Here is a 24,331-nt window from a genome sequence, read left to right as displayed (position 1 = left end):
GAACATAATATACTACAAATTGATACATATAACTTCTTTAAAAATTTATTATAAACTCAAGAAAGCTTTTTAATTGACAATATTTAAACCTAATTAGATTCTGCAAACACAGTTTTGGTATCAAAAGTTTTATATTCAGAATGTATATTGTAATGGAAGTTAATACATAAGAATTGGAATTTTTTTGTGGTTTTATTTCTTGACATTATTAGATAAATTGTACAACTCATGTAATGTAGTGAGATTGATTTAATTTTGTGTATTTTCAAAGGAAGACTTTTATAGATACACAGATTGATTTAATTTTGTCTAGTATGTTTTTGTCAACTACATACTAAATTAGAAGATAAACGGATAAACCAATAATAGAAATGTAAATCTGTGTTTATCTAAACTTTCATATAATATTTTTTTTTTGACATGGAAAACTTCTTGTATAAATCTTTTTGTGTGGTGATAAAAGTTCATTTCATAAATTTACATAGATTATCTCATAATTTTTTTTTTTAAATGGAAACGATAAACCTTAATAAAGAAAAATAAAGATATACATTAATAACAATAGCGGAAATAACAATAATAGGAAAAAAGAAAGTGAAAGTTTTGTTAGTAAGACAAGTGTAGAAATGAAAATTGAAAAATATCTAACATTTATATTCTAAGTTTTAGAATAGGGATGTGGTAAATGTTAAAAGTTAAGAAAAAATGAAAAATAGAAAACATAGTGTATAATGTAGACTAAACTATTGATTATACTTGATTTTGTTGGGGTCACTGTTTATCTTATATTTTATTGTTGATATGATTCCTTATGTTGATTATCTTTCTTTTCTATTTTATTTTATAATGATTCTCTTTTTTTTTTTCTTCAAAGAATGTATATAAATACTGAACATATCATAAACATTGCATAACCATCATAAGTTTTTACTTTTCATCTGAATTTGCTTCATTAGTCTTTTTCAAATCTTTTTTTTTTGTCATAAGTTTATAAAATACTTCTAGGACATGAAAATTGTTCTTATTTTTTCATCTGAATTTGCTTCATCAGTCTTTTTCAAATCTTCTTTTTTTTTTTTTTGTCATAAGTTTATAAAATACTTCTAGTCGCTCAGTCAGATACGGGAAAACCAGATCCGAATAAGGGCATCATCATAATGGGCCTAACTAATGGGCTTCGTCTAGGATATACAATTTTCGCGGGAAGCAACGGGTGCATAGGCGCGGGAGGTATACGTGGCATAGTTACACGTCGGATTGCGCGCCAAGACCTCTAAATAAATCTTAACCCTTTCTTATTTCTTCATCATCTTCAATCTCTCTCTTTCTCTGTATCTGACACTCTCAACAACAAACATTGTTAAAAGATTTTTTTAAAAATGAGTTCACCAGGTTCTAGATCTATCCCATTCAAATCCAAGAAACGGTTGGTGATGGATTCGCTGATTTCTAAACCCAAGGCGGAGAACACCAACCCGCCGTCTTCTGTAGCGTTGCCTACTCCGGAGAAGCCGCTTGAGAACATGCTTAGCAGATCTAGAAACCGATCTGTTGCTTTATCAGTGAAAGAGATTCGTCAAGCCGCTGGATCTCGTCGTAGATCTGAAGATCCGGTTGTGTCTTCATCCGCTAAAAGCAAGCTCTTTTTTTCTCTCAACGATTCGTCATCCTCTTCGGCTTCTAAACGAATTACTAAGAATCCAGAGAAAGAGAAGCTTCCGGAGAAGTAAGCATTTTTTTATTTCTAGGGTTTTTGATTTTTTTTTTTTTTTTTTAATTTCTTTCTCAAATTTTTAATTTTACTGATTTGGGGATTTGGAATTTGTGCAGGTATGAGATTCTGGGAAGCTTCTTTGATGCATTGGATAGTTCGATTTTGTTATCGAAACTAAGAGGTTCTAAGCCCACATTTTCAAACATTTCTGGAAAAATCGAACATCTAACCGAGAGGTATTATAATCTTTTGTTTATGCTAATCACTACTGATTAGATCTGATCTGAATAAATAAGACAAATTTGGTATTTGCCTTTTGTATGCTTTACAGACGACTCTCTTGATAAGACAAATGAATAAATTAGATCGTGTTTATGTTGTCTCCTGATGGGATCTGATCTGTGAATTATAAATACCAATTTGATGATCTTTGCCTTTTTTACTTTATAAGTTCGATGAGACAAAACAATGCTTTAGATCTGGGATTTTTTTAATTGATTTCTAAAAACTTTTTAATCTGTTTCTGATGTATGGTGTGGATATATTTTCAGGAGGTTTTGTTATAGTCACTTGGCTCAACTAAAGCATATATTACCAGAAGCGATGGAGATTAAGAGAGTGTTGATACATGACGAAAGAACCTGCTGTATGAAACCAGACCTTCATGTTACACTCAATGCTGATGCTGTTGAATCCAATGATGACAAGTCGAAATATGATAGTAAGAGGATCAATCTCCGGAAAGTGTTCAGGGCTAGACTTGCGGAGTTTGTTAAAGCTCACCCTCAGGTACTATTTTACTACTATGATGATGAAAAATGTGTTCTTTTAGTGATTTTAGAAGTTACATTGTATGGTTCTATTCAGGAACTAATGGTGTTATTGTCTGTTTTTAGGGTGATGATGTTCCAGAAGAACCGCTTCCTGAGCTATTCAATAGAGGCAAACAAAATGAAAACTCAAGAGTTGAGGTTGAAAGTGTTATGGAAGAGAAGGCTTCTATTCCAGTAGCTAAATTGTTTTCATCTCCCTTCAAAGATACATCAACTCCAGTCAAAGCAGCTTCAACTCCTGCTAAACCAACTTCGTCTCAGATTAACATGGCACCAACTCCGAGCAAAGCAAATTCAAGTCCTGCTAAACCGACTTTGTCTGTGATTGACATGGTGCCAACTCCAGTCAAACCAGTGTCAACTCTGGCTAACATGCCTGTAACACCAGCTACAGTTGACTCAACACCAGTTATTGCTGCGTCGACTCCACCTGAATTTGCTTCAACTCCTGCCAAGGGTACGTCACTGGCAGCTCGTCTGCAGAAGAGAAGCAGCGATTGTACTAATCCAGATGATGTTTCTGCTGACCCACCGGCTAAGCTCGTGAGGCGTTCCTTGTCCTTGAACTTTGATTCTTATCCTGAGGATGATGAGAAAGCTATGGATTTTACTGATGATGAACCCATTGATCAAGTACCTGAAGAAGATGTATCCAGCGATGATGAAATCCTCAGCATACTTCCTAATAAACTTCGACAAGCGGTAATGCATCTCTATTAGTGATTCCTTGTCTTCTAGTAATTAGTTTGATATTAAGAAGTACAAACTGAGATTGGCTTTGTTTACTGAGATAGTTGATCTAATTTCTGCTTATTTCAGATAAAAGAACAAGAGTGGAAAGCGATAGAGGATCAAAATCCAGCAATCTCTCTGGCAAAAAGAAGGCGGAAGATGATCGCTTGTCTACCTAAACTTTTCAATGTCATCCATTACTTGATTCAATCGATAAGGCGTTGGGTTATCACAAAAGAAGAGCTTGTGCACAAGATTATCGCCGGTCATTCTGATATTACTGACAGAAGTAAGCCCCTCTAACCACTAAATATCTCAATATAACTTTTCTTTAAAACCATCCTAACGGTTCTCTTCTCACTTAAATTTTGCAGAAGAAGTTGAAGAACAACTTATCTTACTACAAGAACTAGTCCCGGAATGGATGTCTGAGAAAAAATCATCAAGTGGAGATGTACTAGTATGGTGAGTCACTGAAGTCAAAAAATATCATAAGCATACTTAAACTCACTTTTTCTTGGTTTTTCGATTGCTCATGTAAGCATCATTAATGTGCAGCATAAACAAATTGGCGTCTCCCCTAACAATCCGATCACGTCTTGAAGAAGTAAACAAGCAAGAGATGTCTCCACTGCTTTCTTGATGAGATCGTGCCATAGACTGCGGTTACTTGGGGTTTCTAACTTTTTTTTTTGTTGTCTGCCAAAATTATATTATTCATGAGACAAATGTGTAGAGACTTTAGGTTATTATAAAGTTCTAAGTACTGAAAGTGTAAAAGAGGTGAAAAAACAAGTAGATGACAGACTATTTATAGGAAGATGCTCTAATCTATTTTCAAATTTCGACCTTTATTTAAAGTTAAATCTCTATCAAATAAAATTAAGGGCATTTTTAAAGGGGCAAAAGAAAATAATGTAAGATTAGTAGTTAAGATCTTTTGTTAAAAACTTAGTTATTGGGAGAACATGTTTAAGATCATAAGATTTAATAATATAATATTTTTAAACATATTACAATTATAAAAACTTATAAAAGAACATTTGATCATTGGTACTATGTTTCAAAATTTCAAAATAAATTTCAAAAGAACATACTTGTATAAATTTCAAAATACAATACCAAATATGAACAATGCTACATGTATAAGAGATTTGATCATTGGATGTTGCTGACGAATTTCTGGAATTGGTAAAAGAGAGTGGCCATGAAAATCTTCAAGATGTGGTTGCTGCAGCTAAAGCGATCAAAGGCCTCGTTGAGCTTGTGAAGGGAAATATTGAATCCGGTAAAGAAACAAGCCTCAACCTTTCTTCTATGTTTTTGTACTCCACAGTAAGTTTGTGTATAGTTTAATGGTAAGGGTGCTCTTGGCTGTAGTCGAATCTTTCTTTCGAGGACTTGAGAATCATGAAAGCTGCAAAGGTGCACACTACTATTTTTTTCTGTTAATATGGAGCTAGCCCTGTAGTGTATATGGTGAAATCTGATTTCTGAGACTTCTTTCGTAACAACATAAAAATAGGTAACTTCTTTCATAACAACATAAAAATAGGTAATATAAAAATCTGTTAAAAGATCAGTTGGAAGTTAGCCGGACCATGAAAAACAACTACAAGAACAGAGATACGAAGAGTTTGAACACAAGAAAGAAGAGGAAGAATGGGTATAATAAGCTTGCTTACATGCATATACCATATACATGTAAGGGTCTTCGGATTTGTCAGCCATCTTCTGAAGCATTGTCATGGGTTCAAAAATGAAGACAGGAAGAGTCACCATAGATGTAACATCAGAACCTATGTACTTCTGCATCATCTTCCAATATCCATATCACGTTCCTGAGCAATCCAAGAATCAGTTTTTTTCTTTTTCTAACTCTTTAGTAAAACATAACTCTTGCTTCCACCTTCCTCTTGTTGCTTCCTCCTCTGCATCCGCAGTACTTCCCTCTGGATTAATTACTTCAAGCCCTTCATATCCCATCAAACTAAACAAAAAGCAAACATAGTTGATTTCTTCATAACCACACACACAGACACACACAAAATTCCCCAATTATAGCTCAACAATTAAATGATTATAACATCCCAATACCAAAACGACACAATAGTTTCCAGCATAATAAGTATGTGAATCCAGCCCAGCTGAAGAACTGAGGATCCGAAAACGAGAAATTGTATTTGAGGATTTGAATTCGTTACCCGTTAACTGATTTGGATATGACCGATCCAAAACTGGTGATGGATGAAGCAATAGAGGCGAAGAAACCACCGTCGTTTTTTGGATCGTTAGAAGCCATAACCACCGCTGATTAGATCGATCAGCGACGGAGAAGACGAAGACGCCGAGGAGACAGAGGAGACGAGGAAATGAAAATGAAACGATCTCTCGGTTGCAAAAAATTTGTTTCCAATCATACTACGCCACGTCACAGTAGAACAACCCAAAAAACAGTTCTACAATAAGATCAATTAAAATGATCTAAACCCACTTTTTTATTTTTTCCAATTTAAATAAGCCTAAGAACACACTAAGTGTTACACCAATAAAGATGGCCTAATAAATAGTCATTGTGTATCAGAATCCTTAATATAACATACTTGAATCCTTTAATGGCAATTATCTTTGGTGATTATGTACTGTATACAAATATAACTTTCGTGCACTATCCTAAATCCGTTCAAACGGATTCTGATACATATATCAGAACCCGTTTATACATACAGTAAAACCTCTATAAATTAATAATGTTGGGACCAAGACATTTTATTAATTTATAGTGATATTAATTTATCTATAAATTAATAATTATTATTTTATAGTGTAAATTAATAATTATTAATTTATAGGTATATTTTTAATTGTTTAATTTTTAAAAAACTATGAATTGAGACAATTTTTGCAAAATAAGATTAGAATTTTGGATGTTGTAAATTTTATGGTATTGGAATTGAATTTGAAATAATTAAAAAATATTATTGACAATGAATTACAAATATTATAGACAAATTCACTTATACATATGACATAAATATTCAAATTTATGAATAAGAATATCAATTCTCGTATTTTAATAGTCTATCAAACTATAAAAATGTAAATGATGCATATTTAGAAATTGAAAATTTTAAAAAGTTTTAGCTGTTTTATGAAATGTTATAGAATATATCATTATAGTTTGAAGATACAACATAACAATTTTTTTATATATATAAGGTTTAAGAGAAAAATACTTTAATATATCAGCATATATATATATATATATATTTACATGATTATTAATTTATGATATTATTGGGACTATATTTTACATGGGGATTTCAAAAAAAATATTATCTTATTATCTTATCAAATTTTGTTAATTTTTACATTGTCCCGACTTGAGACTAGTAAAATTTATTAATTTATAGAGTATTAATTTATAGAGGTTTTACTTATAGCATTGATGCTCTTCGAGGCAATAACCAGTTCCTTTGGTTCTAATTCTAAGTGACCTTCTCCGGAACCCGGCGGGGAGTCCACGTGGCAGAAGCACAAGTCAGACTCGCGCCAAATACCCTAAAATAAATAAATACTAACTACTCTGTAAACCCTTCTTCTTCATCATCGTGGCCGATCTCTCTCTCTCTGACTCTGTGCATCTGAGACTCACAAATGAGTGCACCGGGTTCGTCTAGATCTATTCCCTTCAAATCGAAGAAACGATTATTTATGAATTCGCCATGTTCAACAAAACCGCAGATCGGAAACCCTAATCTGTCTCCTGTATCTCTACCCACGCCGGAGAAGCCGCCGGAGAATCCTACTCTGGGTAAATTCTTCGATGCGTTGGATAGTTCAATCATGTTATCAAAACTGAGAGGTGCTAAGCCGACATTTTCCAACATCTCCAAGATCATCGAGCATTTAACCCAAAGGTACATTATTACTAAATCCTGAAATTTTCGATTTTTGAATCTGGAATCTGATCTGATTAAAGATAGATAGGTTCGATTAGAATATAATAGAATAGATCTGGGTTCTTTGTGGATTTTCACCAATTACAATTTCACGAATCTCAAAGAGTTTTAGCTACAGTCACTTGGCTCAACTTAAGCATATATTGCCAGAAGCTATTGAGATTAAGAGAGTGTTGATTCATGACGAAACAACTTGCTGTATGAAACCAGACCTTCATGTTACACTCAATGCTGATGTTGTTGATTACAATGATGACAATTCGGAATATGAAAGTAAGAGAACCAATCTCCGGAAAGTGTTCAGGGCTAGACTTGCAGAGTTTGTTAAAGCTCACCACCCTCAGGTATAATGGATTCTTTTCAATGATCCTGGTTGTTACATTGTGTGGTTTTATTACGTTTCGTTCAGGTATTAATCGAGTTTTTATCGGTTTTAGGGTGATGAGGTTCCAGAGGAACCGTTTCCTGAGCTATTTGATAGATGGAAGCCGAATGAAAACTCAAAAGTTGAGGTTAAGAGTGTTAGTTCTGTCATTGAAGAGATGGCCAAACCAACTTCGTCTGAGCTAAACATTGTACATTCAACGCCGGCTAAAATTAACTCAACACCAGCTGTTGTTGCTTCAACTCCACCTGAGTTTGCTTCAACTCCTGCTCGTCTGTTCTGTACATCACTGGCAGCTTGGCCGCAGAAGAGAAGCAGTGATTCTACAAATTCAGATGATGTTTCAACGGATCGACCGGTCAAGCTTGTGAGGCGTTCCTTGTTGATGAACTTTGAATCCTATACTGAGGACAAGAAAGCTACGGATGTGACAGATGATAAACACATTGATCCAGTACCAGAGGATGAGGTATCCAGTAATGATGAAAGCCTCAGCATACTTCCTGATAAAATTTAACAATCGGTAATACATCTCTATCAGTGATTCCTTCTGTTCTTGTGATTACTTTTTACTTTTCAGTTTGAGATTAAGAGGAACAAACTAAGATAATTCATCTTCTTTAACTCATTTTAGATTAAAAAACAAGAGATGAATGCAACTGAGGATCAAGATCCAGCAATCTCTCTGGCAAAGAGAAGGCAGAAGATGATTGCTTGTCTACCTAAACTTTTCAGTGTCATCCATTTCTTAATGCAGTCAACAAGGCGTTGGGTTATCACAACAGAAGAGCTTGTGCACAAGATTATTGCCGGTCATTCTGATATTACTGACAGAAGTAAGCCCTTCTAACCGCTGTGTATCTCAATATATGTTTTCTTTACAAATATTTATCAGTGTCTAACTGTTCTCTTCTCACTTACATTTTGCAGAAGAAGTTGAAGAGCAACTTATCTTACTGCAAGAGCTTGTCCCGGAATGGATGTCTGAGAAAATATCATCAAGTGGAGATGTACTAGTATGGTGAGTAACATCATCATATTTAATACTTTACACACATTGTCCTGGATATTTTTTTCGATTGCTCACTGTAAACATCTGTAAATGTGCAGCATAAACAAGTTGGCATCTTCCCAAACAATCCTATCGCGCCTAGAAGAAGAAAACAAGAAAGAGATAGCCCCACCACTTTCTTGGGATTGTAGTTTCATTGGCTCTGCGGTTACCACGTTTTTATAACAGCTTAGGTAGGATGACAAACTATTTAGGAGGGTGTTTAAATCTATTTTCGACCATTATGTTATTTATCAATCAATAAAGGAGTCATTTTATCATATGTTAGTAGATACATTTTGTATCAGAAAGCTTAATAGAAGAATGCTAACATACTTAAAATCCTAGGAAGACAATTCTTTTTAAAATATGTTATGTCGTTGAAGAAACCTTAAGTGATTTTATGAATGTCAATTATGACCAAGCTCGATTCCACACTAGTCAAAAAAAAAGCAGGGGATAAGGCCATTCCGATTTCTGAATTCTAGATTAGCTATTAACACTATTAACAACTCTAGGCCGGTCATCTTTATTGACTCTCTAGTCATCTTATTTGTCTTACAAAGCTTCAGTTTACTTTGTTGTCCATGCCATCAATACGCATGATTAACATAAAACTAAAAATAATAAACCTATGATACATGAAATAAGTTAAAATGCGAACAATTTTTTTTTAAAAAAAATAAATAAAACGAGAGCCATATGATTATATATACATCAAGAGATAAAAATGAAGGAAATCAAGAACTTAGTGAGGTAGGTTTAATTTTGAAGTTTGATGGCCAATGAGCCAAAAAAATATATATATATATCAGAAGGAGAAGAACAAATGGAATTTGTATAAGGGAGAGAGATTGAGTGAGATTTCTTTTTTTCTTTATAAGGACAATAATTATTAGATTCCTTAGATCTTGTATTGGACCACAACTAGTCCCCATCATACATTCCTAAGTCTCATTGTTTTCCTTTGAAAACATAAAAATAAAAGTCTTTCCCAAACAGTACTTATATATAAAAAAAAGTATATTTTTTAGAAGAAAAACAGAGAGGACCTTTGCCACTCTTTTAAGCAATTTCTGACTCAATTCCCTTTTTTGGAGAAACCTTCAAACCCCTAAGTTTGGAATCTAGTTTTAAGATTCGTTTGTTTTCGTTCTGGTACATAGAACATGGATATCCCACCTGCGTGTTATTTCTCTTTTCTATTTTTGAACATTGCAGGAATTTTTAAGTTTTTTTTTTCTCTCTAAACTATGTGATATACAAATTCTAAAAGCTATGGATTGATATTCAAAAATTTATAATATCCATTGATTTACTTTAGTCCATACTTTACGCTCATAATCTTTTCGATATTTGGTTTGATAATACCAACATCTAAACCGTAAATTATTCTGAACTAGTGACTTTGAATTGTCATTTTTGATGTCATTAGATCACCGTTTAACTATACTTTTTTTTCTGAAAAATAAATCCCAAAAACTGTTAACAAACTCAAAAATACCACGAAAATGTTTTAGAAAGGGTTCCAAAACGAAGCCTTGTGAGTTGTGAGACATATAAGCTTTCTTATAAAAAAGGTATCGAACAGAATAACAAAGCACTTAACTAAACCAAATGTATTCCCTTTGAATTCCTAATTAACCATATAAATAATTAAAGGGATTACATGCATGATGCATGGCTTATCGGTTACGGACCAAGTCATCAATGATCAAAACGTTGTCCATTAAAAACATTATTATCAAAAGCTTTTTCATTTAAAAGACATTGAAACAGTTTCATACAGGCATGCTTGATCTAATTAATGCCAACTTTCGAAAAACAATTAATATAATTTTCGGTGGAATAGAAAATTATAATTCAACAACAAATGCGCACATATATCCTTCATTTTTTTATGTAGGCTCTCTAAATCTGTTACCTATGGATTAACGTCACAAATTATAGTCTGTATATATAATTAGGGTGATTTTTTTTTCCCAACAATCTTTAGCAATCTCAAATCACAATGACTTACTTCAAAGGCGACGATGTCATAAATATGTGATCAAAATTTCTCCATATGTATAATATATCATTATGATGCAACAGGTTAATTTAGTTTTCTCATTCGTATGAAATCTTAATACATTGTTTGGAATATTTTATAATATTAAGAACTTTCAAACAATGAATTAAAATAACTGATCACAGAAAATCAAGTAGGAAAACTAAAACAATGATTAAAATAAGGGATAATATATTTATATGGGTTCTTCATTGAATTTAAGCTAAAGAATAAAAGATAAAAATGATGAAAAGTGGGAAAGAGATGTTGAGTTGGTGCGTTGCATTAGAACACATTGATGGAAACAAGTCATGAGAGCATATTATAAGAGCCTCCAGATAGAATATAATGAGCAATCAGTTGTAAAACATCATCATCATTTTAATTTCCAAGTGGAACTCAAAATCAGATTATACACATTTCAAATTACTCTCTACCGTACCCTTGGCTTCTTACTGAACTTACCAAATGGTCGACAGGAAGGACTTATCAATGATGACCTATATACGTATGTTTATTTACAAAGATTTTATTCAAGCTAACATTTTCTTTGAAAATGCAAAAATGCTCATAAATTTTATAACTCTTATTTCAAACACTTCATGAATAGTTTATAATTAGAAATGGTCAATATAGATTTGGTTAATTTGATATATATATATATCGATTAATAACATATAACTGACTCTAGTATGCAATGGGTTGATGCGATTTAAATGTTGTTTATATAGTTGGTTTGGTATTGTACTTCTTTAATTTGTTTGAATCAGAATGGTCTTGATTTATTAAATGACAAACATATAAATCATACTCTAAGCTCTAAAATTTATAAACACTGAAATCTATGGTATTAACTACATGCAGAACTGTGAAATGAAGCTATAAGTTATGGTCAATAACAGGGGTGGATCTAGAGTGTTGGGAGGTGGGGCAAATAGAATAGAATTCAAAGGTGAATGTAAGTTTTGACGAAGAAGAATTTGTGATAATTAAGTATGTGAATTAGTTTTTTTTTTTTTTTTTTGGTAGGAAGTAAGTGAATATGGTTATATAACGGACCCGCAACCAAAAATAACATAGGCCAGCACATAAATTATTCGATGGGTAGTTTCTTTGTCCAAGGATGATTATGGTAAGCAAGACAAAATGAGTGAGTATGAAAAAGACATTGGATTTTTGTTGACAATACAAAAAGGGAAATAAAAGGAGCGATATGTTTTAATCATAATGTGAGAATATGTATGGACAAGCTATAAAGTCCAATATGTTTCAACTTTATATTGCCAAATGAAATCATATTTTTTTTTCTTCACAAAGTTGAATATTCAAAATTTTGATACAACACATTTTTTTCCAGAAATTTATCTTATGAAATTAGAAGCAACATCGATATAAATATATATAATCTAAAGTAGAGTTCCTCAAAATACAATACTTTAATTTTTTTCCAAAAATTCTATACTTTTTTTTTTCAAAAATACCAAAGACACACAAAAAATGATTTTCAAGGATATAGAATTTATTTTTATAGGTTTGGGTTGACAATTTTAGATTTAAAGTATAGTTTTTAGGGGGTAAAGTTTATTGTTTATGGTTTAGTTTTGAATATTAAAACTTTAGTTTAATTTTATGATATTTATAAAAAAAATCATTTTATTTTTGGAAATTCTTTTTATTTTAATGGTATTTATGAGAATCGTCCATAAAAAAACTATATAAAATTAGACATGCAACATTCTAAAACCGGTCACATAAACTTCTAGAAACTCACTAACTCAGTCGAAAACACCTAAATTTTATATTTTTATTAATCAATTAACAAAAATTCATTTTTTATCTGTTTGGACCGTCGAGTAATATAATTATAAGTTTTGTTTAAAGGTGACATTAAATTTAATGTGATAAATTTTTATATTATAAACATAAAATAAATTAGTGAAATGTGTAAATTTTTTTTAGTAATTTGTTTGTAGTGAGAAAGAAAGGTAAAAAAAAAAAAAAGGTAAGAAGGAAGCAAAAATTCAGTTGGTGAATCATTTTGCTGGCCATTTAGACACTATGAGAGAGAGAGAGATGAGAAGATCCTATCTTCTTCATAAAAATCTTCATACCCCTCAACTCAGCACACACACACACACTCACCACCCCACTACCTCCAATGGCTAACATGCGCACATCGATCGTTCCTCTTCCATTGCTAAAATGAGCATGGTGCGTGATTCGCCCGCTTACTTTGCTCGATTTCTCCTTCTTCTCTCTTCACCCTTTAACAAAAGGAACGTCTTTTAGCTTTACCTCTCTCCCTCCGACCTTTACTCTCTCTCTCTCGGCTGAGATTGTAAGTAAGTTTTTAACTTTGTCTGAGTGATGCTGAGTATGCTGAGATCAGATATTGAGAGTTAATCAATGTCTTCTGACATAAGCTAAACTCTCTGCTTCTTTACAATCTCCTCTTCCTTTCGCTACTGTCTTTCTCTTTCTTCTTTAGGTTTGAATTTTCAATCTTGATTCTGATCTTATGGCGAGTAGTAGTTGCAACAGATCTATCTCTGTTTCCAACTGTTTGAAATTCTGATTCTTTCTTTTGGTGTATTGTCTTTGAGCTAGGGTTTAAATTAGTTTCATATTGGGTTTGTTTTTTTTTGGTTAATCCGATTCAAAAGTTTTAATCTTTGGGGGGGGGGGGGGGGGGGGAAAGGGATGGGTAAGAGGCAAATTTCACAAGATGAAGTAGGACCACCGATAAAACCAAGAGCTGGTTTGCGAAGGGAACAAGCTGGAAGAGGCTCTTACAGAGGTAGTTAGTTTACTTTGTATGTCATCGAAAAGGTTCTTTTTTATAGAGTGGATGGGTGAGGAGATAGTGTAAAAAAACTGATTTTTGTTTTCTTCATTCAGACACATACATAGAATCAAAAAAGAACTCTCTGTCTCTGTCTTGATTTGTCGTTTTTGATTCGGATACCATTAGAGGGTGGGGTGGTTTTGATTTTTGCCTTTTAGAATGGGTTCTAGTTCTCAGGAGATACTAAGGAGCTTTTGCTCTAACACGGACTGGAACTATGCTGTGTTCTGGAAACTTAATCATCGAGGATCTCGAATGTGAGTCACCTAAACAAATCTCTTTTACTCTCTTTGCTTGGTTGGACCGGGTTGAACTGGTGGTAATTGATTTGGCTGTTTAAGAGATGTATTCTGTAACTTGTTAGTGTGGAAGAGAACATTTGGAACCTTATATTGAAATGCAGACTGCCTTACGTTATCTTTAGATTGCTCTCTATATCTGAGTTTTAGTTGACTAGAGATAGTTTCTCATATCTAGAATATTGAACACTTGTAGGGTACTTACCTTGGAGGATGCTTACTATGGGATAAATAACTCACCGGAAGTTAAGGATTCCGGCGTTATACCAAAAAACATGCATGGAGTACATGACCCCCTTGGGTTAGCTGTGGCAAAGATGTCTTATCATGTCTATTCTCTCGGGGAAGGGTAAGAATAAATTGCTTGCCTGATTTCACTCTTCCTCGACTGCATCTTTTGCTCAACAGCGTATGATGCAGTCTGGCATTTTACAGTTATGCGTTATTTCTTTGACATTTAAAAAAGCTTTTTTTATGTCTTGGGACTTTTACTATTTAGTTACAAATTTTGGGGTTCTTGTTGAGTATTTTACTGAAATGATGCGACGAATGATCTTCTTATTTTATCATGTCTATGTAAACAGGATTGTAGGACAAGTTGCAGTTTCTGGTGAACATCAATGGTTATTCCCCGAATATTATGATAACTGTCTCTCAGAATTTGAGGTTAGAAACTTCTTCTCTTGAGTTAGATACTTTTCTTTATTCATGTTCTCAAAACGAGATATCTTTTTCTAATTACAGTTTCATAACGTTTGGGAGAGTCAAATTTCTGCTGGAATTAAGGTATTTGAGGTTTTTTCTTAGTGTTCTTGTTGTCTGATCTCTTACATGAATGCCCATAACGTCCTCAAAGTGTGCCACTTAAATCTTTTTCTTTGTTTTCTTCTTTTTATGCAGACCATTCTTGTAGTAGCTGTTGGTCCCTGTGGAGTTGTGCAGCTAGGCTCTTTGCGTAAAGTAAGTAAGATCTTTTAATTGCATGCAGTGTTAGCAGTTACAAATGAATAGCCAGGAAGAACGCCTATGCACGTATAATGCATGGCACATATGAACGTATCTGCCTATCTGGTCTTATTGTGTGCTTGTTTGGAGCAGGTTAATGAAGATGTGAATTTGGTGAATCATATCCGACAAATATTTCTGGCCCTTAGGGATCCATTGGCAGATCATGCAGCAAATTTAATGCAATGTAATATGAACAATTCGTTATGTCTGGTAAAGTTCTTCTTCATTCAAATATGTGTTCATGTTTGCCCTGATTTCTCGTTATTTGCAAAATCGGGAGAGTAGAGTGCTTATGGTTCTTTGAACAATTCCTCAAACCTCCACTGACTTCTTGAATAAACCATGATGTGTTGTATAATTTTGTTGCAGCCAAAAATACCTTCTGAAGGCTTACATGCCAAGGCTTTCCCTGATTGCTCTGGAGAAGTTGACAAAGCTATGGATTTGGACGACTCAAATATTCTAACTCAATACAAAACTAGAAGACGTGATAGCTTGCCTTACGATACTCCTTTGTCATGTCTTCTCATGGAGAATGCAGCTCAAGTTGTTGGTGGTCGTGAAGTTGTGCAAGGATCTACTTGTGGGAGCAATAGCGGTGTCACATATGGCTTTCCAACTGACTTGGTTGATACTAAACATGAGAATCAAATAGGTACAAATATAATCAGTGATGCACCTCATGTGGGAATGACTAGTGGCTGCAAAGATCGAAGAGGATTAGATTCCACTTTACAACTGTATATGAAGAACCATGTGCTCAATAATACAAGCTCATCAGCTTTAGCAATTGAGGCTGAAAGAATGATTACATGCCAATCATATCCAGGCCTGGACTCAACTATTCATGCTTCATCGAGAACAGAAAATGAAGTGTTCCAACTATCTGAGAACCACGGAAATAAAGACCTAAAAGAGACTGAGCGTATACTGGGGAGGAATTGCGAGTCTAGTCGATTTGATGCTTTGATCTCACCTGGGTATACCTTTGCTGGCAGCGAGCTGCTCGAGGCGTTTGGCTCTTCTTTCAAGCAAACAAGCACTGGTCAAGAGGAGCTACTGAAGTCTGAACATCGTTCAACAATAAGACCAACAGATGATATAAGTCATAGCCAGCTGACATTTGACTCTGGCCCTGAGAATCTTCTAGATGCTGTGGTTGCTAATGTGTGTCAAAGCGATGGCAATGCCAGGGATGATATGTTGTCGAGCAGATCTGGACAATCATTGCTTACCAACATGGAAGTGGCAGAACCCTCGGGTCAAAAGAAGCATAATGTTGTTAATCCAGTTGATAGTACTATGAATCACCTGCCATTTGTAGAGATGGATACCCAACAAAATTCATCAGATATCTGTGGAGCATTCTCTTCCATTGGATTCTCATCTACGTATCCCAGCTCCTCTAGTGATCAGTTTCAGACATCCCTTGACATTCCCAAGAAGAACAAAAAGAGGGCTAAACCTGGTGAAAGTTCTCGACCTCGCCCAAGAGACAGACAACTCATTCAGGATCGAATAAAGGAACTTAGAGAACTTGTACCTAATGGATCTAAGGTGACTTTTCTCTTCCTAGCTATAAGGTTACTTGCACCATTGTATTGACTATAAGTTGTAATATATTTTTGTCCGTTCCTAATATTTTGATCATAATTACAGTGCAGCATTGATTCTTTGCTAGAACGCACGATCAAGCACATGCTCTTTTTGCAGAATGTTACTAAGCATGCTGACAAGCTCAGTAAAAGTGCTAAGACAAAGGTAAAAAAACAGCTTTATAGATACTAATAATCACTGTTCTGTCATTGAGATTTTGTTTCCAGCCTCCATAGTTTGTAGATGGACATAATTTGCTGTCTGTTAAGTTTGATTGATTGATGTAACAAATGTTGTGTCAAATTTCTGAAATCTTTATTGAGAAGATAGAATGGAGACATGGAGGTATAGAAAACCTCAACTGAAAATAGATGTAAATATCAAAATTTATACAGTACCTCTGTAATCTCAGATGCAACAAAAGGAAACTGGTATGCAAGGTTCAAGCTGCGCAGTGGAGGTTGGAGGCCATCTTCAAGTATGCTCGATTATCGTGGAGAATCTTAACAAGCAGGGAATGGTGCTTATCGAGGTATGTAATCTTACTCTTTGGTGTTTGTTTCGTTTAGTTTAATCTTTGTTTGAACTCGAGTCCCAAGTTCGGTTGGTGTATATCTAAACCTTCGTTTGAAAGTATATTTGGGTTTTGGACAGATGTTATGTGAAGAATGTAGCCATTTTCTTGAGATTGCAAACGTCATTAGGAGCTTAGACCTCGTCATCCTAAGAGGCATCACTGAGACTCAGGGCGAGAAAACATGGATTTGCTTTGTAACTGAGGTAGGAAGTCGAAATGACCCACCAATTCATGAAGGAGATTCCAAAGAAAATCAAAGTTTCTTCTCTTGGTTTTGATGAACATTGGATTAGTATAATATATGACTGACTAATATCGAAGTGGTGATATGAATTGCAGAGCCAAAACAGCAAAGTAATGCAGAGGATGGACATTTTGTGGTCGCTGGTGCAAATATTTCAACCAAAGGCCAATAATGGCAAGAGTTAGCAGGCATGGTTGCAGAGTTTGCCTTTAGATGAGATAAAGAATAGGGCTTGTGTGGTGGGGTTGTATAGTGTTGCTGTGACACTTACTGCAATACTTCATTTTGTTTGTTTTTGGTTTTATGTATAAAAAATAAATAGGGTTTAAAAGGTGAGTTTTTTAGTGTGTTTATGATTTGCATTTTGTTTGCTTTGTTTTCTTTCGAGTGTTTTAGACAATTTGAATATAATAACATTTACCTGAAAGTTGATTTTCTTGTTCACGTTTCTTATTTGTTCGTTTTTTTGATATGTCTCTCGGCTTGCTTCAATAATTTCGTCACCTTGTTCAAAATCTCAAACAACATGTCGCATGTCTTCAGCCAGAGGACATCAATAGAACGTTTCCTTTCTGGCTGAAGGCTCTACCCAATTTGCATGTCTTTACTCTCCGTTCAAACAGATTCTTCGGCCATCTCTCTCCTCCTGATCAAGGTCCTCTTGCGTTTCCCGAGCTGCGGATACTTGAACTGTCCGATAGCAGCTTTATTGGAAGCCTGCCACCAAGTTACTTTGTTAACAGGAAAACATCAACACTCACTATAAATGGAGATGGGCGTATCTACATGGGAGACTACAAGAATTCTTATTATATCTATGAAGATACATTGGATTTGCAATACAAAGGTCTATTCATGGAGCAGGGGAAAGTCCTTACTTCCTACAGCACCATTGATTTCTCTGGAAACAAACTTGAAGGACAGATTCCTGAGTCCATTGGTCTCTTGAAGGAATTGATTGCGCTCAACTTATCAAACAACGCCTTCACGGGCCATAAGAGTCTCAGAGCTTACATGATTATAGTGAAACTTGGCGTTGTTGAACTGTGATGCTCTGCCTCAAATGCTTGAAACCAAAAAAGAAAACAAAAAAAAGATTCAACAAGTAACAGTTCTTAATCTGTAAAGATATCATTAAGAGAGAGGTAAAACCCTAAAATATCAATCCAAGAGTTACTAAACCCCTAAATCCTAGAATCAAATTCAATAGATAAATCTCATTCCATGATTGTATTATTATTGCTTATGCAATCACGAGAAAAAAAAAAAAAAAAAGAAGCACAAATGAAAAGATCACCTGGAGCTACTTGATTAAGGAAGCCTCCACCAAAACGTCGACGAGAGTGACGGCTGATCGCAATCGCTCCGCCGTCGTCGCGTCATAAAATCTCCTTCCCGATTTGTTTCATAAGAGGACTTTGGTTCATTTATGTACTGCCCGGTTTAACTGTAAACCAAAATGTTTTCTTGGTTTAAATTTATTTTACTTATTACTGCTGGTTAAGTAATTTTGGTTTGTGTAAATTGATGTTGAAAATACATGAACTGACGGATTTGCCCCTCGCGGAACTTGACAAGATAAATGGAAATTATTAGTTTGTTTCGTTGAGTAGGAGTCAAGGAAGCTTCGTTTTGTTTCCTTTTTTTTTGATAGGTCTCTCACTCCTCTACGCTCTATATAATACCTGAGACTCTTTCTATCTTTCCAATTCGATATCCAAAATTGAGAGAGTGAAACCCTAATAATGGAAGGTCACGTTTTGTTCAACTCCTCTGTTAATCTTTCTTCCATCGGAAGAGACGCTTCTACTTGCAACAACAAAGCTGTTCCCTTGAATCTGAATAAACGTAAGGCTGTTGAACCACCATGTTCGGAATCGAAGAAGAAGAAACATCAGCTCTCTCATGATATCACGGCAGAGACTAATCAAATCGATGACCGCAAGTCTTTTGCTGCAGCGAAGACTACCCAAAAGAAGAAGCAATCGGCTACCTATGATAGTTTCTAAAAACCATAGATCTGGGGTTCATGGAACGGGAGAGATTAAGAAAAACTTGAAGAAGCGGAAGCCTGACGACGTTTGCAAGTCTGTTCCAGAAACAACATCAAGGCCGCTGATCAAGTTGAAGACGCAGCCGCCTGCGAAAGTATCTGAAAACCCTAAAAGTTGTCCAGTTTTGAAGAAGAACGCAACAGAGACTTTGGAGCTTTTTGAAATAGCCAAGAAATCTGCTGACGTGGCTAACGCAAAAGGAATTCTCGCGGCTGAAGCAGAGACTTCAATCTGCGTAGACAGTCTCGCGTTACTCATCGAATTCCCCATCTGCTCAGCAGCTTCTGAAACAAAGAGGATCATGGCGAGGCTTGAGCATCTGACAAAGCACAAAAATCGAAAAATCTGCAACTCTGCATCAGCTCTTCTTCACTGTTGGAGGCAGAGTATTAGAGATCAAGAACTCAGAGAGTCTCGAGAAGGCTAGAGTGTCACCATAGAATCTAAAACAAACAAGAGAATGAAATTATTTGTAGGTCTGTGACTTGACTACGTTGGTTGCTTATTCTTTTTATAAATTAGAATATTATGGTCACCACTTTGATTGATTACATTAATCAAAACTCAAAAACTACAGTAAGGAATGTTGTGAGTTGTGAATATGTTTGTAGTACGGATCTTCACAATCTTGTTTTGTGTTGTTCAAGTTCAGTGGGTTTATCTTCTGTTTATGAGAAAATCAATGAAATTGGAGTTTGATCTGTAAAATTTTTATGATAAACAATTGTTGTTCCCTGAATAAAGGGTTTAAGATTGTGATTACATAAATCTCTTTTTGTGTGTGACATTGACATACTAGCTCTTCACTCACAATCTCACATACGAGACTCAAACACAAGATTCAACATTCAACAATAAGCATAACCCTCCCCAGTCCCCACGCACACAGAGCTTGTATTCAAAGAGAAGAACTTCAACGGCAAAACTTCTAATGAGAAAGAGTCTCTGCCCTCCTTTGCCAAGTCAGCTCAGCCAACTAATCTTCTTTAGAACCAATTGTGTTGATACACCAATCGTATCAAAATGACAGCGATGGCTTCAGCCACGGTTGGAGCATCAAGGGGAGGTCGTGGCAAGAGTAAAGCACCAGGTGGTCTTCCGTTTTTAACCGACATGTGATCTGCTAGAGGCCGTCCTTGGTACTCTGCAACCGGAATAGTGTCTGTGAACATGGTCGAATAACCAAACTTTTTGGGCAGACCAAGATCTGGATCATCGTTAAGAGGCTGTGTGTGAGACTCTAAATCAGACGCTTAGGAAGTTTGGGATGCTTGGGACTGAGTCCGGACATGCAGAGCTGGAGCCTTTTCCTGACCAAACACCCCTGAGTACTCATTGGCTCGAGGTGGGTTGAATCCATAGAGAGCATACCTTCTGAACATACACCCTGTTCCGACATAAACTGGACCTTGTAAAACCATCTAGTGCTCTCACGTTACCTGTTTCAGAACCGAACAATGTTTTAAGCTATGGGGCCTTGTGCATAAGCGTTACAATCTTGCTGAATCAACAACTCACCGTCGTAGAAAACAGTATTGTGATTTGCATATCGATCTGATGGGTCGGTTCCTTCAAACCGTTGCGGAAACTGAAAGTAACAGATCCTGTCACCACCTCGGTCCATCATGAAACACATTCCTTCTTTGAAAGCTTTGGAGTTGTAGATGTAGTGATCACAGTCCAGATTGAGGATGAACGCGCCATTGGAAAGTATGGCTGAAGCTCTGACCATACCATTCATGGCACCGGCTTTCTTGTTGTGGTCAAAACCTGGGCGTGGTCTCCTTTTGAATGATCAGGTTTGGGTTCAAACCATGTGCGTGGCCAATGCGTACCATCAGCCATCCACGTTGCTTTTACCACATCGCGTACCATCAGCCATCCACGTTGCTTTTACCACATCAACCCCATCTGGTGGCAATACGCCACCATTTTTCTCTCGGACAAATCCGCTTTTCCTTGAGCTCTTCTCTCAAGTTGAATTGCTCAGCTCTTTTATTGATTTGTTCTGGAAGACCATTGATCCTGACCTTGAATTCGTCATACTCACGCTTGATCCAACGCCCTCTTTGACGAAATCTTGCTTTTTCAGCAAATCGATTTGTAAGCTATGGAATCGAGTTATAAATTCGGAAGCGTGAATGATTGATTGATTTGTAAGCCTTTTAACACAAGTGCAAAAAATGTAATTATCCTAATAATCAAAACTGAGTAAACACCAAACCCAAAGAAAAGAACAAATCGTAGAAAGAAGACAGCTTTCACAATAGGGGTTGTCTCGTTCTCCCTCATTTGCTGCAGAGCTCAGCTAACCTCTAGAGAAGCTGCTGAGTTGGGGCATAAATTTTGTTCCTTTGAATCACATATTTATAACCCAACCAGCCGTTTCAGAAGCCAAGTCTCTTCTTTAACTCTTGTCGAAACTGTGGCTGGAGTCTCTCCTGATGAATCGACTTCAAAGGCTTCTCCTTTCTGCTCCAACCACACCTCCTTTGTGCCGTTTCAGGGTTTCTGTTGTGCTCTGATGCTATAAAGGTTGGGCTTTTCTATTTGCCTTTGCTTTTAACCAATCGCATTCGTCAAAAAATTGGATTTTTGAGTTTGGGTAATAGAAGCCAATATATAAAGAGCGAAGCTTTAGGTGTTCACTTTGATTAGGTTTGGTAATCAGAAACTGATATGGCTATGATACGGGATTTATTTGGAATTCTGGGTACCAAGAAGGTTCCATTGTTAATCCGAAGATTCTCACTTTGCTCTACGAAGAAAGACCCTGATCTCGAATCTGCTCTCTCGCGTAACAAGAGATGGATAGTTAACAGTAGGCTCAAGAACATTATCTTAAGGTGTCCCAACCAGGTTGCATCGGTTAAGTTTCTACAGAAGAAGTTTAAGACTCTTGATCTGCAGGGGAAAGCCTTGAACTGGCTTAAGAAGTACCCTTGTTGTTTCCAGGTTTATCTCGAGGACGATGAGTATTACTGTCGTTTAACTAAACCTATGATGGCGCTTGTGGAAGAAGAAGAGCTGGTCAAAGATGCCCAAGAGCCTGTGCTAGCTGATAGGCTTGCAAAGCTGCTTATGATGAGTGTTAATCAGCGCCTCAATGTGGTGAAACTTAACGAGTTTAAGCGGAGCTTTGGATTCTCTGATGATTATGTTATTAGGATACTACCAAAGTACTCGGATGTGTTTCGGATAGTGAATTATAGTGGCAGGAAGAGTTCAATGGAGATAGAGCTTTTGTTGTGGAAGCCTGAGTTGGCTGTTTCTGCAGTGGAAGCAGCAGCAAACAAATGCGGCTCTGAGCCTAGTTTCTCTTGCTCGTTACCTTCCACATGGACCAAACCTTGGGAGAGGTTCATGGAGTTTAATGCCTCTCCTTACATATCTCCGTATGAGGATCATGGGGATCTTGTCGAGGGTTCAAAGGAGAGTGAGAAGAGAAGTGTTGGTTTGGTGCACGAGTTACTCTCGTTGACGCTGTGGAAGAAGCTGTCAATCGTAAAGCTGAGTCATTTCAAGAGGGAATTTGGGTTGCCGGAGAGGCTAAATTCTATGCTTCTGAAACATCCAGGCATATTCTACGTCGCCAACAAGTATCAGGTTCACACTGTGCTTCTTAGAGAAGGATACAATGGCTCGGAATTGATTCACAAGGACCCGCTCGTTGTTGTGAAGGATAAATTTGGGGAACTGATGCAGCAGGGCTTGTATGAGTATAATCACAGGAGGTATTTGGCTAATCAAGAGAAGAAAAGAGAGAAAGGTATTGAATCTTTGAAGTCTGTGGTGAGAAAGAAAGACAGGATTCACGATGAAGATGATGTCAATGAACAAGAAAACCATGGCGATCGACCAGGTGGTCTGTTTGATACAGAAGAGAGAAAAAGGTTCTATCAGATTCTCTTCAGTGACACCCAATAAGAGCATTCTGGTAAAGTTGAAACATTATTTGCTGAGAATTACTACATCTCAATAACTCTTGGGAGGGACAGCTTGTTTTTGCACATGATCTAAGAACATATTTTGATCTCTTTAACTTACAGAAAAAAACACCATGTCTCAAAGATTGCAGACTATGTCAGTTCTCCAGAGAAAAATCCACGATATGATTTTGCTTAGTTGTTGTTCCTCAGGGATGCAAGATCTAGATGGAAACTGTAATTTCTGTCTTGGGGCAGCTGAAATGCTTTCATTTAGATCACAGTTTGGCTGGGAAACAAGAGGTTAGAGAGTTCGTTGATTCAATGTTATATATCTAAGAACAGCGTCTTAAAGTGTGTTTATAGTTGATACCTCGTGAACGTGCTCCAGAAATTCAGTGAAGACATTTGCTCGCACTTGTATATTCAGTGAACAATATAATAGTACATATATAGGTGGACAAGTGGTAAAGAGGGTTCATCTGATAAATTTTGCTAGAAGTGATAACAGGAGAGTTTGGCTTGTAGGTCAAAGAGATAAATGGCTGGATTTGTGTACAAGGAAGATGGTTTATATCAGATAATATCAGCCTGAACTTCATTGTTTATGGAACGAAAAGGACATCTTGGAGACATATATAATCGTTTCATTTATGTCTGCAATAAGAAGATTCATTTCAAGTTTGTTGATATTTTTAGCATTCATTTCTGTGGGCTTATTACTGTTCGGAGAACGTTGTGTTTGATTATAGTTTGGTATGGACTCATTTGACACAAATCTGAAAATGTAGTGTTAAAATATTTTTTTATAAAAAAGGTGTTACGGGATGCTAATTTATAATGAATCAAATCATATATAGAGCTGACTACAGCCAGCCATGATGATCCTTTTTTCTCCAAATTATGTTATTAGAGAGAATTCGTTGTAAATCAGAAAACTTAGAGACGGTATTGTCTCTCAAAATTCACAGCTCCAGATTCTTAAGTCAGCCGGACGGTTAAAAGATCGACGGAGAATGATGAGTTCCGGATGTTGACACACAGTGTCGCAGTCG

General features: G+C 35.9%; 4 protein-coding genes, 2 long non-coding RNA genes and 1 pseudogene across 10 annotated transcripts; 5 read left to right on the top strand and 2 right to left on the bottom strand.

Moving 5' to 3' along the window:
• Window positions 1-699: 699 nt before the first annotated feature.
• Window positions 700-4,121, top strand: LOC104749748 (CDT1-like protein a, chloroplastic). The gene is made up of 7 exons (XM_010471439.3): window positions 700-1,726; window positions 1,831-1,950; window positions 2,266-2,503; window positions 2,611-3,249; window positions 3,367-3,568; window positions 3,654-3,744; window positions 3,838-4,121. Exons 1-7 carry the CDS (start codon window positions 1,380-1,382, stop codon window positions 3,920-3,922), a joined length of 1,722 nt encoding a protein of 573 aa, XP_010469741.2. The 5' UTR covers window positions 700-1,379; the 3' UTR covers window positions 3,923-4,121.
• A 2,608-nt stretch (window positions 4,122-6,729) lies between these two features.
• LOC104700342 (CDT1-like protein a, chloroplastic) lies at window positions 6,730-9,045 on the top strand. 2 transcript variants are annotated; one of them, XM_087491669.1, is made up of 6 exons: window positions 6,730-7,199; window positions 7,346-7,585; window positions 7,679-8,149; window positions 8,261-8,462; window positions 8,557-8,647; window positions 8,737-9,045. In XM_087491669.1, the coding sequence occupies exons 2-3, from the start codon at window positions 7,442-7,444 to the stop codon at window positions 8,141-8,143; spliced, it is 609 nt and encodes a 202-aa protein (XP_087347795.1). In that variant the 5' UTR covers window positions 6,730-7,199; window positions 7,346-7,441; the 3' UTR covers window positions 8,144-8,149; window positions 8,261-8,462; window positions 8,557-8,647; window positions 8,737-9,045. The 2 variants fall into 2 exon arrangements, with proteins under 2 accessions (XP_087347795.1, XP_010414151.2); XM_010415849.3 differs by having other exon boundaries at window positions 6,801-7,199; window positions 7,360-7,585.
• A 3,717-nt stretch (window positions 9,046-12,762) lies between these two features.
• LOC104749745 (transcription factor bHLH155) lies at window positions 12,763-17,732 on the top strand. Of its 2 annotated transcripts, XM_010471437.3 has the most exons (11): window positions 12,763-13,829; window positions 14,068-14,220; window positions 14,456-14,537; window positions 14,616-14,657; window positions 14,772-14,831; window positions 14,970-15,089; window positions 15,249-16,436; window positions 16,539-16,640; window positions 16,888-17,007; window positions 17,130-17,255; window positions 17,392-17,732. In XM_010471437.3, exons 1-11 carry the CDS (start codon window positions 13,732-13,734, stop codon window positions 17,479-17,481), a joined length of 2,181 nt encoding a protein of 726 aa, XP_010469739.1. In that variant the 5' UTR covers window positions 12,763-13,731; the 3' UTR covers window positions 17,482-17,732. The 2 variants fall into 2 exon arrangements, with proteins under 2 accessions (XP_010469739.1, XP_087347794.1); XM_087491668.1 differs by lacking the exons at window positions 12,763-13,829; window positions 14,068-14,220; window positions 14,456-14,537; window positions 14,616-14,657; window positions 14,772-14,831 and having other exon boundaries at window positions 14,970-15,063.
• On the bottom strand, window positions 17,713-18,698 carry LOC104749746 (uncharacterized). Its single transcript, XR_761472.3, has 3 exons — window positions 18,594-18,698; window positions 18,175-18,362; window positions 17,713-18,013 (listed from the first exon to the last, which is right to left on the bottom strand). It is a non-coding gene; the product is annotated as an uncharacterized LOC104749746 (long non-coding RNA).
• Window positions 18,699-19,041: 343 nt separating this feature from the next.
• Window positions 19,042-19,777, top strand: LOC104749742 (uncharacterized; annotated as a pseudogene).
• A 274-nt stretch (window positions 19,778-20,051) lies between these two features.
• LOC147925101 (uncharacterized) lies at window positions 20,052-21,632 on the bottom strand. Its single transcript, XR_015584607.1, has 2 exons — window positions 20,869-21,632; window positions 20,052-20,789 (listed from the first exon to the last, which is right to left on the bottom strand). It is a non-coding gene; the product is annotated as an uncharacterized LOC147925101 (long non-coding RNA).
• On the top strand, window positions 21,619-24,110 carry LOC104749741 (protein WHAT'S THIS FACTOR 1 homolog, chloroplastic-like). 3 transcript variants are annotated; one of them, XR_015584605.1, is made up of 3 exons: window positions 21,619-23,287; window positions 23,400-23,579; window positions 23,805-24,110. XR_015584605.1 is itself a non-coding variant. In XM_019238334.2 (2 exons), the coding sequence occupies exon 1, from the start codon at window positions 22,030-22,032 to the stop codon at window positions 23,275-23,277; it is 1,248 nt and encodes a 415-aa protein (XP_019093879.2). In that variant the 5' UTR covers window positions 21,634-22,029; the 3' UTR covers window positions 23,278-23,287; window positions 23,490-24,110. The 3 variants fall into 3 exon arrangements, 1 of the variants encoding a protein (XP_019093879.2); XR_015584606.1 differs by having other exon boundaries at window positions 21,645-23,287; window positions 23,490-23,579; XM_019238334.2 differs by having other exon boundaries at window positions 21,634-23,287; window positions 23,490-24,110.
• Window positions 24,111-24,331: the final 221 nt, after the last annotated feature.

The sequence above is a fragment of the Camelina sativa genome, chromosome 16 (assembly GCF_030686135.1).
Source record: "Camelina sativa cultivar CO46 ecotype springtype chromosome 16, ASM3068613v1".
NCBI lineage: Eukaryota > Viridiplantae > Streptophyta > Magnoliopsida > Brassicales > Brassicaceae > Camelina > Camelina sativa.
Note: the sequence above shows the minus strand (reverse complement) of the source record. Positions and strands in the feature narration are given on the sequence as shown.